General features: G+C 36.8%; 3 protein-coding genes across 4 annotated transcripts in view; 2 read left to right on the top strand and 1 right to left on the bottom strand.

The window, feature by feature from the left end:
• Positions 1–114: 114 nt before the first annotated feature.
• LOC122088241 lies at positions 115–2,339 on the bottom strand. Its single transcript, XM_042657433.1, has 3 exons — positions 1,740–2,339; positions 671–935; positions 115–482 (listed from the first exon to the last, which is right to left on the bottom strand). Exons 2-3 carry the CDS (start codon positions 780–782, stop codon positions 253–255), a joined length of 342 nt encoding a protein of 113 aa, XP_042513367.1. The 5' UTR covers positions 783–935; positions 1,740–2,339; the 3' UTR covers positions 115–252.
• Positions 2,340–5,117: 2,778 nt separating this feature from the next.
• LOC122088879 (UDP-URONIC ACID TRANSPORTER 1) lies at positions 5,118–12,823 on the top strand. Its single transcript, XM_042658237.1, has 4 exons — positions 5,118–5,924; positions 6,747–6,850; positions 11,055–11,283; positions 12,376–12,823. Exons 1-4 carry the CDS (start codon positions 5,481–5,483, stop codon positions 12,520–12,522), a joined length of 924 nt encoding a protein of 307 aa, XP_042514171.1. The 5' UTR covers positions 5,118–5,480; the 3' UTR covers positions 12,523–12,823.
• LOC122088881 (histone H3.v1-like) overlaps positions 8,679–15,749 on the top strand; it is a 10,630-nt gene continuing 3,559 nt past the window's right edge. The window contains exons 1-2 of one of the 2 annotated variants that reach the window (XM_042658238.1): positions 8,679–8,697; positions 14,769–15,001. In XM_042658238.1, the coding sequence (XP_042514172.1) occupies positions 14,802–15,001 (200 nt within the window). In that variant the 5' untranslated portion in view covers positions 8,679–8,697; positions 14,769–14,801. Of the gene's footprint in view, positions 8,698–14,646; positions 15,002–15,749 lie in introns of those variants that run through there. The other variant, XM_042658239.1, reaches the window with a different exon arrangement.

Raw genomic sequence — 15,749 nt, 5'->3', positions numbered from 1 at the left:
CTGAAATCAAGATTTGGATTTTGCATTCAGAAAAACATATCCTAACCCTAGTTTTCAGAAAGGAATCGGCTGAGCTGGATTTGCCAGAATCCAATCCATATAGGCCGATCCTATCCCAATTCTTGAAACAGTGATTATACGTGAACATATAAAGTGAGGATAACAAGGAGTTGCAGAAAGCTAGTTGGATAAATTTTGCTGTATCTCCTACTAAAAGAGTGCTGTTTTAAGTTCCACTACTTACATAAACAGTTATTTCCCTGGTTCCCCCTTCTTGGGCAGTAATGCATTGTACTCAGTCCTCAGCCTGTCATATTTTTTGCTTAATGCTTTGAAACCCTTCTCACGTTCATCTGGAATATCCTTCTCCAATTGATGCTTCACCAACTCAATTTCAGTCTTTAGTTCTTGAACCTTTGATGACTTCTCCATGTACATTTGGTGTAGTGTTTCCAATGCGGACATTTTTCTGGTTGATTGTCCTGTATAACAGAGATAGCGATTTACCAGTTGTCCCAAACAACGACTAAAATAACCACACAAGGATGATGATGATGATGATGATGATGATGATGAACGTGAGAAAAGGTAGAAGACAATGTTAAAGGGCTTTTCTTTGATTGTGCAATCAAACAAGATAATAAACATATGATTAGAGAAAGAGAGAGACCTTCAGGACTGACTGAAGTGCCAACTTCCTTGAATGAACTGCCACCCTCCATGATGTCCCAACCTCTGATGGTCCTGGGAGGAACAGGTACATATTTCAGCAGTAAATTCATCTTGTTAAATTAATAACTTTGTTACTCCACCTCGTCCTCTTGGCTGGTGGTGGCTTATAAAAACCTGATCCTGATGATCCTATAGTGTTTTTAAGTTCTAGACTTGTCATACATGCTTCCTGAACTAGTCAAGACAAGTCCTGAACTCTGAAGCTGCAGATCCAACAAGAAAGAAATGAAACCAAGTGGAAATGGGTCAGGCTTCTCATCATTTTCACTTGCAGGGGGTGCCTTTTAAGGCCTCACTAAACCAGACCCAGAAATGGAATGCAGCTCAAGATTACAGAAATTCCTTCAATGGTGAAACCTGCAGGTCCTGTACTGCCTTCAACTGCCTTAGCCATCACTTTTGCATTTACATGATTCAACTGAACCCTTGTGAACAATCATTCATGGACAGAGAACAGGAAGGTAGATACTTGGTTTGGTGGGTCACAGACTCAATAGTATATATCAGGTGATCTCAACACTGCTATGGCTTTTCTTCTTTCTTGTCTGGTTATCCTCACAAGTCATATCAGGAAAAATCTATCTATATCTATGCATCATTTATGTGCTTGTAGGTCCAGTTTGTACAAGTCATGCACCATACCCATATGATGATGTGAATGACAGATCTATAGTTAGGAGTTAGGAGTTAGGAGTTACGAGTTAGGAGTTACATTACGTAGGAAATGGAACTCGGGAGGAAGGTCTTTGTGAAGGAGGTCATGAACCTTATCCTAGAACCATCCAATTAGAATCTTTTCATGCACCAGATTGAGAGGGAAGATTCTAATCCAACAGCATCTGAACAAGGTCCAACTCCCTTGGAAAGACCAGAAAACAAGGATATCAAAGAGCATAGCACCTGGAGGTAACTGCAAGATAGAAACCTTTCTTGGGCAGCAGGAAGAAGATACAATGAAAGATTTTGAAAACCATTGTGAAGCTTAAGAGGAATGAACATGTACATACCTTAAATGGGGTGGGACTTGGGAAGATGAAGCCGCAGTTGCAAGTTAACTACTCTTTGATTTTCTCTGGTATTTTATTTCTTCCTTTTCTCTCAACGGACCGTAGAAGGTTCAATACATCTATGATTCTGCAACTAAAAACTCACTGCTTGACTTCACAGTTAATCACTTCACCAACTTCTTGTGAGATGTGAGCATGCATTATAATGGCATTTGATGCGGGAGGTCGCGTGAATCCACACAGCTAAAAAACAAAATTTTGATCAGAGAATTCCCTTCCAAGTAAACCCAGTGACCACTCTGCATATTTTAGGCAGCGTCTTGCAGTTCCATATACATGAAAGTTTGTCTCTCTCTCAATACTTTTTTTCGGATCTTTTTGGGATTAGATTGGATCACTGGTGGAACAGTAACTGGTCTTGGTGGGAAAAGGTTCTCTGAGCCACAGCAGATGATAGGCTAGCACCCCTTCTCTACTTCTCTCCTCTTTCATATGAATTGATATCATTGCCCTCGCATGAAGGGAACCATTTTGTCATACCTTATTTGTGCGCTCTTTTGCGTGCCTACTTAGAGAACCTTCTTCCTAAGACAAAATTTTTTCCCTTTCTTTTCTGTGTGCAAGAGGTGGATTCATATGAAGGAATTGGATTGGTATCGACCCTATCCGATACAAATTCTTGTCTGATACCATATCATTGGCTGTACAGATGAAAAGTAAAAAGGTAAAAAAAAAAAAAAAAAAAATCAGTATTTTTAATAACAACTAGGGTTATTTCTGTACAATCTGGGCTGCCGATTTGGATTAGGATCAAGTTGGTATCAGCCTTGGCCGATCCCAAGAATGATTTCAATATCCTAAATCATGGGATCTTAAACCATGTATCTCAAACGTACAATTTTTACTTAGAATGATAAAGAAGATGGTTCTATGTTAGAACTAAACTTTCACAATATTTCAAAATTACCATAAGAGGAAGATGAATATACTAAAATATGAAAAGATATCTTTGTAATTTTGAAATCACTTCCATACTTATTTTGCCATCAAAGCATAGATGGAAAATTAAGTTTTTCTTGACTTGACTCGTCATTTTTTGAAAGAGGATCCTTTATCCATCTCACAAGTAAAACTTTTACCTAGTATAATTAAGAAGATGGTTCTATATTTGATCTAAACTTTCACAAGTTTACAAAATCACCATAAGAGGAAGATGAATATACTAAAATATGAAAATGTATCCTCGTAATTTCGACACCACTTCCATGCTTATTTTGCTATCAACAACATAGTTGGAAAACAAAGGTTTTTCTACTCAACTCATCTCATTCAATACCTTAGTGATTTAAGAAAGTCAAACTTGATCAAAGCGAGTCACTTCTTTTCTCAAAAAAAAATAAAAATAAAAATAAATATATATATATATATATAAATAAATTAGTAAAAAATATAAAAGGAAAATAGAAGGCCAAACACAATAAGTATGGAAATGACCACCTGCCCCGAGGAGAGACATTGGTATGTCGTTTTTTTTTTATTTTTTGGTAGAATTGGTATCTTGAGAATAGAGAAACCATCACAAATTGGAACAGAATTAAAAGAGCATTAATTGCACTTTGCTTAGCTGTGTTTGGAAAACGAAGTGTCACTTGAAAAAGCACAATGAAGAGAAGGAGAGTTCTGTGAAAAAGGAAGGAAGTGGGTAGGGGAAGGAAAGAGGGAACCGATGGAAGGAATTTGAATATTAACCATTTTTTTTGGTAGAAGAATATTAACCATTCAATTCTTGTTATTCTTTTACTCTGGCTGAGTCTACGACTTAAGTCTTGATCAGGTTTTGCAAAATTTTAACTCAATCGGAGTCAAAATCTAATTTTCCAATTATAAATCAACAGTGATATTGATCTAGGGTTAGTGATTTTTTATGACATATATCTAACCATATTAGCCACGTGGTAGGTCATGATGTATTAAAAGGAGGTCATTTTTTGAAAGAAAAAGGAAATGTACATACCACTACCTATCATGCTCCTCACCAAGTCACTTATGGAGGTCTGACATGGCCTTGATATAGGGTCGGGTGATAGCATGATCACCACGGTTGATTTGTTTGACTCTTTAATTTGTTGTGCTAACTTGTCCAACACTGATGTATGTTGTGTTTTATCTATTGTAGTTATAGCAATCATTTTATCTGGCATATCAAAATAGGTGTGTTGTTGGCAATCAAACTCTAGGAAAAGATCATCTTCAACACTAACGTGCATTCAACGATCCGACCAAGGGCTGGGATTGTTTGGGAGCACATCTCCAAGTGTTGGGATGCGTGATCAAGTCATCCCAACCCTTGGATCTAGATCATTGGAGCATCAGTCGTTGGAGATGATCCGGGTCCATCAAAATCTATTCTCACGTATTCCTTTACAGTTTAATGTAGGGAGTGCTGGTGCAAATATGCTTTTAATTATTTAACGATTCCAACTATTAATTACTGCATTACCATACCCCAGCCTTAAAAAAACAAGGAGTAAAGCAATGGTCTGCTATGGTTGTAGACAATGTGTGTAAGTTTTTATTTTAAGTAATATATTTTGTTTTGTATTAAATAAAAACAAGGAGAAAAGCAACGATTTTTTTTTTGTATAAGCAACACTTTTATTTTCTACAAGGAAAAAAAAAAACCCATCACCCTGAGTGGTGATTATGGGTGTAGAAACCCAAACCGAATTGGTTAAACCAAAAAAAAAAAAACCACAATGAAAAAGACCGAATCAAATTGAAATGATTTTCTATTCGGTTGGTTTGGGTCAAGGTTATTATGCCACCAGTTAAAAATTGGACCGTATTAAGTTGACCAAAACTTAAAACGAACCAAAACAAGACTCAAACGACACAATATATCATGTTTCTTCCATGATAAATTTTAAATATATAAATGATAAATTGAAATCAAACCAGATCAAACTCAATATCAAACGGTAAAACTCTGATAAGATGAAATCAAGATAAATTAAAATCGAACTAGATCAAAACCGAACCTTCTCTTATCAGATCAACTTCAATTTCACCCATTATCAGTTCAAAATTGGTTCAACCTGAACTGGATTGACCATTTATATTTCTAGTGAGAATCCTTTCTCATGCTCTCTCACATAATGAGCTCTAGAGCTTACATCAACACTTTATTTCCTCAGACAAAATGGGGATCTCCTACCGATCGAATTTGACACCCACTAACTCATAGGATTTCCCACGTTTTTTTTTTGGTAAAAGAGGTTCTCTATATCATATCATTATATCATATCATGCGAGAATAAGAGAGATGGATAGAGAGGTGCTCAGAGAACCTTATCAGATGAATTATCTGCAAAAGCGTATTACCAAACAAAGAAAGACATTTCCTCTTACAGATTTACTAGTTTTGTTTTTAGAGTGAAGCTTACAGATTTTTTTTCCTAAAAAAAAGGTTAAAGCTTACAGATTTACAAGTTACACCTACATTTTCTCAACAGAAAAAGAAAAAAAAAATACTAATTATTAGTTTATGGGATACATGGATTATAAAAACGGAAACAAAAATTAGAGAAAAAAGGGCAAACAAAAAGAAAAATCTAATGAAGAAGATCATGACCGGATTCATAATCGAGGAGCAAAAATTACCCATTTTCCCGTAGAGAGCTTGAAAGCGAATTTCCTCTTGGAAATCCAATTTTAAGCTCTCCTGCAACAAACCCACCAAAAATGTCAGGCAAAAAACAAACCCTTTTCATAGCTTCTCTGATCGTTCTGTGGTACTCATCTAACATTGGTGTTCTTCTCCTCAACAAGTATTTACTCTCCAATTATGGCTTCGTCTTCCCAATCTTCCTCACAATGTGTCATATGTCCGCTTGTGCTATTCTCAGCTATATATCCATTGGTTTGTTCAAAATTGTTCCTCTTCAGAGAATCAAATCGAGGGCTCAGTTCTTCAAAATCGCTACTTTAAGCGTTGTCTTCTGTGGTTCCGTCGTTGGTGGTAACATTTCGCTTAGGTATCTTCCCGTCTCTTTTAATCAGGCGGTTGGTGCCACAACTCCTTTCTTCACAGCAATGTTTGCGTATCTGATGACATTTAAGAGGGAAGCTTGGGTTACGTATGCTGCGTTGGTACCAGTCGTCGCAGGTGTGGTCATTGCCAGTGGGGTACGTTTCGATTCTTTGGAATCGCCTCTCTCTCTCTCTAGCTTCATTCACAACTTTATTTAAAGATGGAAATGCTAAGTTGCACAATGTAAGTTTTGATCCTTGGTGGATTACTGCTTCCAATTTGTTTGGTGAATGCTCGTGGTTTGGTCTTCTCCTTTTCTCTTATTGCTGATGGTGCTGTTCGCTTGATTCTAGAGGTTCTTTATGCAATGCCCATTTGGATAATTTACTTTACAGATCTGGAAGGCTTGTGTGGGAGATTGTTTCTGAAACTAATAATTGGGGAAAATATTTATATATTACTGAGCATTATCTTCTGGTATGGCTCAAGGCGTTCTTTCCAACTGGACTGGAATTTCACAGAACTCTGTAACTCTATGCCTGCATGGACCCACCGGAAGCAAGCTTGTTGTTCCCTTAATGCCTTGAAGAAGAGCCTCTTCCTGTACTTTACTGGAGCTTCTTCTCACTTAATCGGATGGTAGAAATCTTTTAATTTAAAACTGTTGATGTCTCTCATAGTGCAGTCCAATGAACTAACATGTAGATTGAATTTCAGTCATCCTTATGCTCACAAATATAAATTGATCTTCTCTTTGGGTTATATGTTTTCACAATATCCTTTCAATTAGTTGAAATCATTGAAGTGAGCACCCTTCAGCTTCTCCGGATTAGGTTATGTATCTGTTCTTAGATCTGTGGATGAGTAGTTTTGTCTGATGTTATGAGTTGTTTTATCTAATGTTTTTGTCACGTTTTTATTATGAAGGGGTTACATAAATAAAGCTTTAAAGTAACAACACTCTATTTTGTCGGCAGGGTGAGCCTAGTTTTCATTTGTTTGGTTTCATCATGTGCATAAGTGCCACTGCAGCAAGGGCCTTCAAGTCTGTTCTTCAGAGTATCCTACTTTCATCTGAAGGGTAAATGCTTGATTACTTTCAGTTACTAATTTTTCATGTAGATATTTGATTAGAATAACTACTTAAATATTTTCCATTTTGAAGCATTCATTGCTTTCCAGAAGCTTTTTCTTTTGATCTTGATAACTGAAATATCATCTAAGACCATTCTTCATTTTCTTCCTTGTATTGTTTTTTGTTTATGACCTTTGAGTTGAAACTGTTTATGGACGAGCCTGAATTTCATAGTCCCTTTCTTCTAGTCAGTAAATTGGATGTTGTTTGGCCTTTCAGAGTGGATACTGTTGAGCATAGTTGTGCTTGTAAAGATTTGAGAACCTGAATCAAAGAAGAAGAAATAAGAGAGAGATTGGTGTAACCAGGGAGTCGCAACCGCGGAGTTGGGACTACCCCTTCCATTCAATATATAAACTAGCTATTACAATGTCATAACGAGAATAGGAAAGTAGAAGCCATAATAAGAAAAGGAAACTAACTCTAACTTAACTAACAAATATCATAAACCTAATAGGACTCTAACAAAGTTATATCAAATATAATCCCATGGTATGGAGGTCTATGGTCACCCATAGCCCTCCAACCGACATACTCACCCATACATTCTAACGTTGCTAATTATTTAACTGTACATTTTTTCCCTCTTCTGATTTTTTCTCTGGCCTTCTCTTACAAAAATATGTTGTATCTACTGTCCCCCTTCCCCCATGAAAGTATGGTGGGATTAAGTTAGTTTCTTTTTTTACTATTGAGTTATGTACTTGGTTTAGGATAGTAAAAACGATACCCCTGGAGATGTGATAGATTGACTGGTTGTAGAAGATTGGGTCTCTCCGACTTTAGCCTTCGAAAGAATTAATTCTCTCGATACCAAAGTCAGATGCCAAAAACTTGCAGTTGAAATTGCTGAAGTTGAAGAACGTGCTCTTTGGAATGACTTCGATTAATATAGTGTTTCTCCACTTCTGGACCATAAAAACCACTGTATGCAATATGTAATCCTATTTATCTGAAAGCCATGCCCTGAGCCTGATCACTTCATAATGGTAAATCCATAGATAATCTATAACAGATCCTGAAGGTACCTAGTGAACATTCGTTGAATTTATCATTTCAAATTTCAATCCAGTGGCTTCCCTCTGAGAAAATTTTTTTTTTTTTCCAGCTATCTAGGATCTAGAGTGATGATATTGTGGCTCTCTTCTTCTCTTTGCTTTCTTCCTCATTTGTATAGAGCTGCATTTGGTAACAGAAAATCGTTTCATGTCAAAAGCGGAAATTTCAGTTCCTGTGTCAAAATGTCCTTTTTTTTTTTTTTTTAACAAAACTAGAACGACGGAACTACCTTTTGTCATTCCGTCAATTCTCGTTTCTAGCTTTTTTTTTTTTCCCCACTTTTTGTTCCAAAAAAAACGGAACACACCATAAATGCACCAAATGCTTTATTCCATTTTTCTGGAACGTTACCAAACACAGCCTAGGAGCCTGAAACAATACAGACCAAGGTCAACTCCGTCATTTCACATAACTGGTTTAGTTGACCCGAAGAGACTAGTTTACGTCTTAAAACTGAGCTAATCAGGATTTCTTGGTGCGACCTTACAGAGAACATCTGAATAACTACCAGAACAAGCAGCTGAAACCAAAAATGAGAGGGCATTATTGTGCCCATTGAACGGTATAGGCCAAGGTCAATTCCGTCATTTCACAGAATTGTTTAGCTGACCGGAATAGACTAGTTTGGTTCTCTTAAAACTGAGCTAATCAGGATTTCTTGGTGCGACCTTGCAGAGAACATCTGAATAACTACCACAACAAGCAGCTGAAACCAGAGAGAGAGAGAGAGAGAGAGAGACATCATAACCAGCCCTCCTTCCTTTAACAGTTTCACTATGGGCTGCATTGGTAAGTTGTGGAAATGTTCAGAAGTTAGAGTCATTGTGTTATAATCGGAACAGAAATACAATTGAGTAAATGGTGTAGCCATAATAAAATCAGGTATGTTGGTTTTGTTGTCAACGGGAAAAGATGGGGAGAGTAATTTGGATAAATTAATTTATTATTATCTTGAAAATTCTTCCCTTTCCCATCCTTTTGTCTTTTTCCTTGTGAAAATGATGAGGTTATATATTAATCAATTGTGCACCAAGTGTGTAGGAAATTGCACAAATTCTTAAATAATACAAGGACTTGTTAATAGCAGTGAGTGGCGATGTCTTCTATCAAAAAAAAAGCAGGGAGTGATGGTGTCATTGTGATGTAGGGGTTCTAGGTGACTAGGTTTCCTACAAGATTAATTAACTAGGTAGGGTAAACTCAAGGGGCTTGGGTTGGACAGGATAAAGGAAGCTCAGCAAACAAGATCAACATGCAACATAAAGTGAGACTAATAAACAAAGTAACAATGAGCAATAATAGTTTAGGAAGAAAAAACACACAAATTCACTTAAGCATCAAAGGGGAACATGGGGTAGGGAACATAGCAGCAAGCAAAATTAGGTTACAACACTAGCCTATTAAGCACCAAAGATAGATAAAAATCCCATGTTATATGCTCCAAAATCAGTCATACTTGTAATAAGAAAATCAATAATATCTAAGGTAAAATAGTGGTGCAAATAAAGGTCAAACAATTGGCAAAAAAGGGGAGGGTTTTAATGGAAGAGGATGGAGTAAATAATGATGGAGCAATGGGGGGAATGGGAAGGTTCAGTCCTCTACTTACCTACTGCCCAAATCTGAGAATAAAAGAAAGCAACCCAGATTTTCGAAAAAAAAGTGTTCAGCAGCATTCCGATGGAGCCTTTGCAACTGAGATGATCTTCAACCAGTAGTAATCAGCAGCTGCAGCAGTCATGACAATAACCAGGAACAGATACAGTGAAAGATAGAAGAATGGAGAGGGAAGGAAGCGAGAGAAGAGAGAACCGAGAGAGAGAAAGAGAGGAGGGGGGCAGCAAGAGAGAGAAATCGTGGGGGGGGGTTTGGGGGCTGTCTTTTGCATTCAAAATATTCATTAACTAACTCCCATCGTGGCCAATGGCCTTACATAAGTAATGAACTAGTTACTAAAAAAAAAGAAAGGTTAATCCTAGGAAATAATCTCAGAATAAAGAAGTTTCCAAAAAAAAGAAATAAAGTAGTTTCCTACGTAACTCAAAAGCCTAACTAAACAAGATATTAAGAAATAAGACTACTAAATTAACACATCAGCAGTGTGGTCCACAAGATCTGGACGAAATCTGGAAAGAGAGAGGGACTCGATCCAGCACTGGAAAGGCTGGATCGAGCCTCCCTTTCTTCCTCCTTTTTCTTCTTCTTCTTTCTTCTTCTTTCTTGTTTCTTCTAATCCTTTAACCACAAAGAAGGAACGTGTGGTTGGGTCTTCTTCTTCCTGCGGCTGAACACCTTGATGTCCCCATCACATTGTCTGTCTGTCACTCTGTCCCAATCGAAAAACAGGACCAACTGTTGCTGAGAGAGACAATCAATAAAAGATCATTCCCTTATAATTATAAGCACAATTGTTTGGATCTGCTTGCAAAAGCTATTCAATTTCTTTCCTTCAATAGAGCTGCCGGAAAATGGCAGTTGGAAGAATATCCCACATTGTTTTGGCATGACCATCTAAAGGGTCTACTCTTCAAGCTAACATCAAATATGTAAGTGAAGAATATGGTATCACCAAAGACCCAAAAAAATTCCAAAATCTGACTACTTAAGTGTATGGAAGGCCTTTATATCTATATGAGTGGTATATTTTGTCAATGCTTAGCCTGATATCTTAGACTTTTCTTGTGAAATGTCTCCATTTGATAAGTCTAACCACAGGTTCAGTTCAAAATTGTCATCTTATACCCGTGTCACGGGAATACTTAAATTAATAGATATTCCACCCATTCTTCTATTCCCCAAAAATTTATGCTTTAATGTTTACTTCTCTTCCCAAAGTCTATGCTTCATCTCATTCTTTGAATTTGGTCATTTATATTGGCAAAATGGGCATTCATTCTCATTACATGAGAGGAGGGGCTAAGGAAAGTCATTCATTCTTTATGACTGAGGCGTTTCTTGTCACAGAATGTAGATTACATTTCATAGAGGTTCATTACTTTTTCCCCCTTGTCTCTCCTTACTGACGTTCTCCAGCATCTGCACATGATGTTATATTTCAGCTGTTATATGTAATTCTCTGTTTTTCTCTCAGGGAGAAGTTGAACTCGATGAATTTGCTGCTGTATATGTCCCCAGTTGCTGTTGTAGTTTTATTACCTACCACAGTAATCATGGAGCCCAATGTATTAGATGTCATTCTTTCACTTGGGAGAAAACACTGGTCAATGTGGCTTCTTCTTTTGGTTAATTCTGTGATGGCCTACTCAGCAAACTTAACCAATTTCTTGGTGACTAAGCATACAAGTGCACTGACACTCCAGGTGTGATATTTTCACTGTCTAATTTCTTTTGTTGTACTTGCGTTGTTAAATGGGTCAGAGAATTGTTTGATTTTTGGAGTGGAGTTAATTGTCCTGTGGTTCTTGATAGTGTATGTTCACGGATATATATTGTCTAAATTCTCTGTTAGTTCTCTGCCATATTTTTGCTTGTACTTTCTGGTTCACCATCTAAATTTTGTCCATCATTTAGTGCATGTTTGGTAAGCTTATGGGGCTTCAGCTTCAGGGCTTCCACAAGTTGGCTTCTCATGGGCAAAAAGGAGAATCCAATAAGATTTGTTGGTTTAGAATCTTTACCACCTGCAGTCCCATAAGCCCATAAGCCCATAAGCCCATAAGCCCTCCCCTTCAGCTTCTGGCTTTTGGTGCTGGAGGCGGTAAAGATCTAAACCCATACGTTTAGTTGGATCCACTTCTTTGCTCCTTGAAGCATAAGCCTGATAAGCTTACCCAAAGCCGAATATGACCTTGGATTCATTAGTAATTTCTTATATCCTTGACTCACTAATAACTGGCAAATTAAAGTTAATTTCGATGCTTAAATAGGTTCTTTAGTTTTTGCATTTTGGCTGTCGTCTCAGATTAGATATTGGGAAGGGATGTACTGGGCGTGGTGGACTTATGAACTTGAGACTTGAATATTTTGTTCCAGTGAAGCACATTAATCTTTTGAAATATCATGCTCGCTTACTGAAAGAACATTGTTTGATCATATGAAGTTTGTTATGGACTTCTAAATAATGAAACAGTTCTTCTTCCTTTCTCCCCCCACCCCCTCTCCTTTTGGTGAACCAGGAGAGGCAACTCTATTTTTTTTATGTGTATGTGTTAATGTTTGCATGTTGGCAAACATGGATCATTTCTCTAATAGTAGGAAATTAATTGACAATTAAACACTTTAAATTCCTATGTTGTACTTAGTTCCCAAATGTAAACTATAAATGGTCCTGTGCAGTGAATGATTGGATAGAAAGAGATATATTATGATCTGCTATCCCAGTTGCCTTCTTGTTAAAAACATTTGTAGAACAATGCAAACAAAATGCCATCTCTCTGACATTATTTTTTCAGGTGCTAGGAAATGCAAAAGGAGCTGTGGCTGTTGTTATCTCAATACTTCTGTTTCGAAATCCTGTAACTTTTGTTGGAATTGCCGGATATTCTTTAACCGTCATTGGGGTGGTCCTTTATGGAGAAACAAAGCGGCGGTATAAATGAGCAATTGGCCTCATACACACCATGGTGGGGAATCTGAGTTTTTTGTGCAGTTACAAATAGAAGCGATTTAAGTCTAGTAGATCCTCAACAAAGATTTTTTGATGATTAGACTTTAGAAGAGAAGGAATTGAGTTCCTATCCTCCATTATTCCATGTACTCATTGAGATGCAGATTATTTCTCTTATTTCTTTTTCTTTTCCAGTAATTCTTATGTTTTTGTTATTGTTGTTCTATTTATTATAAACACGACTGTAGACAAGGATTTATCATTTTGTATTGGAGTAAGAATTTTTCATCAGATATGCCTTTTGAAATCAGGTCTGTCAATTTAAAAGGTGTGAGTAATACTTGTTCCCTGCATATCAAAGCAATAATATGGTTCATTTGTTTGTACTAGTACATCTATGCACCTTTTGAGAGGTTTAATCTTCTTAAGAGGTGTCTTAAGAGGTGTCCTAAGCTCCTCTAATAGTCACATTGGATGATATAACAATCCTTATGGAACTAACATGGATAAGGAAAGTGATAGCATTCCTAATATAAGGAACTACCATGGATGTGGAAAATGATACATTCTTGATGTAAGGTGTTCCCTTTTGGCCACATCAGATGATGGAATTTACATAATGAAGCAGTGTAGATGATAGATAATCCACCTTGAAAACCATTTCCCCTGATGGGCATTAACGGTTCAGTTTTATGTAGATAGTTTTTTTACATATCCGAAATCTGACACAGATAGTGTGACCTAATCTGCAAAATTTCAGAGGAAAAGTCATAATATATCAGAAACGTATAGATTATTAATGCTTAAAGCCTTCAACAAGATTTATGTTTCACTGCAACCAAACTTGCACCAGATTCATAAAATAAAACTATAAACAGATGCCAGTTAAGACAAAGGGTGTCAATCGATTCGATTCTGATTTTTTGGTTTGATTTCGATATTACTATCAAAAATCAAATCAAAGCTGAATAATTTTCGTAATCTGAAATCTAAATGAATTGGTTCAGTTTTATTTGGTTTGTGCATGATCTCGATATTGCAGTTCAAATTTAGTCCAAGTCAAAACATCCTATTGAAATATATGAAGTTAGGAATGAAATTACGAACTCATTAATATAAAATATAGTGAATGCACATGTCAAATCTGGTTGAAACGTTCAATTTTTGTACACAAGTCAACAAAGAAATCCATAGCAGGTAATTTCACATAAAGCAATCAAGACGCATGATTTGCAGGGTTTAGAATGTTTTTGGTTCGATTTATATGCTTTTCACTTTATTCAGTTCGGTTCAAATTGATAGTTTTCAGTAAATAGGACGAAATTTCACTTTTCAAAATAAAAACAAACTGATTTTTGTAGTTAGATTCAGTTCTCAACGGTCCTTTTTTGTTGTAGATCATTGACACTCTTTAAATTGCCAATATGGGAATTGGAGAGGCAGTAATTAGAGACGAGGCCAAATCCAAAATTTGTTCTACACACTCTTGCATTTGGATTAGTGGATCCAGTGTTCCTCTCTCTTTTTCCACAACAAATATCTCTTATACAACTAATACTGTGACTATAGCCAAAATTGGAATTGTGGAATCTCTTCCTATTTGAAACTGTGGAAAAAAAAAAAAAAAAGGGACAAACCTTTTCTTGGCGGATCATTTGGTTGAATCATTAAATTTGACATATGATCTATCTATGGAATTCCTCATCCATACAAGGGTTATAGGATCGGGATCATCTCTTAAATGGTGATCGCCCATGTCTTACCCATAGCTATTGGATAATCGACACATATTCAAACGATGATCCAATGACTCTTGGCATGATGCCTCTGTTCTAATCGATAGAAACACTGCCATTGGGACACCATTTGAACACATGTTGATTGTCAAGTACCTATGGACTGATCTTGGTGATCACCGGCCAGGAGAGGAGCCTGATCCACGGCTATAACACCTAGATCATTCATCATTTATGTGACAAAATTTAGCGTGAATGTGAAAATGATACCCTGTATCATTCATAGTCTATACCATAGTATAGTATAGTATAATATCCATGAATTACCGGTAAACAAGAAGAATGAAAGTTCCCTACTCCCACCGGTCATGCTAACATTGTATATTATAGGGTCGATTCAATTGCGCAGGGGGTGCGATGCGGAACCTCGATCCTGGGTGTTCTTCTTATTCACTCAGCCAAGAGGCCAACTAGCCAAGTGTAGAAGTGGGAGGAATAGGTTAGAGAGAGAGAGAGAGAGAGGGTGTGTGTGACTATGTCTCTAGTTGATTATGCTTCATCATCCGAAGACAACGATGCAGAAATCGGAGAAGGAGAAGAAGAAGAAGAAGAAGAAGAAGAAGAAGAAGAACAACAACAACAACAACAACAACAACAACAACAACGAGGAGGAGGAAGAGAAGCAAAAGAATTAGAAGAAGAACCCTTGCCTTCAACGGTTAATTTTCATAACCAGTTAAGTTCCTTTCCCTGTTTTCTCTTAATTTTGTTCTCTTTTAATTTACAGAGAGAACTAGAAACCTATAGTTTTTCAACTCTGAGGAACCCTATTTATTTCTATCCAAAAAAAAAAAAGGAGGAATATTTATTTTTTCCAAGTTAGGTTTAAGCATTCATTTTGTTCCTTTTTGGAAACTCTCTTAATTATGGTGCAATTCTAGAATATAAGAAGAAATGCTAGTTGGATTATGACTTTACATTGCCCACAGATAGCGAAACTACGCGCTGGGAAATGAACTTAACAGGTCCTCTAGATTGGTTAATCATTCAGAATCGATATAAATATGGAGAGATTGAAAGAGAGTTGAGTTTTAGTTTATGGTAATTGGGTTCGTTGTTACCCATGTTTCCTGCGTCTGGAGAATATAAAGAAAGGATGGTTGTAAAGAGACTAAATGAAAGAGTGTTGAGGTGTGCAGTTTTGGTTGAACAGCTAGATATTTCAAGTTAAATTAGGACTAAATGAAGAGAAATATGACCTTGTATTGGTAAAGTCTTATTAAAGAGATGGTATTGTAGCTAATACTCTTGCCCAAGCACCATGTCGTGCAGGTGTGCCCTTTTCTTGTTTATAGGCATGACTTGGTTCTTTCTGCTTACTTGAAATGGCAATGTGTGATTCGTCCAAAATTGAAATCGATATAGTGTAGGTGAGATGCTTAAGCTAATCATATTGCTACAACCTCAAACAATACCCCCCCCC

This window comes from Macadamia integrifolia, chromosome 9 (assembly GCF_013358625.1).
Source record: "Macadamia integrifolia cultivar HAES 741 chromosome 9, SCU_Mint_v3, whole genome shotgun sequence".
NCBI lineage: Eukaryota > Viridiplantae > Streptophyta > Magnoliopsida > Proteales > Proteaceae > Macadamia > Macadamia integrifolia.
The sequence above is the reverse complement of the archived record's forward strand: the minus strand, read 5'-3'. Positions and strand labels throughout refer to the sequence as shown.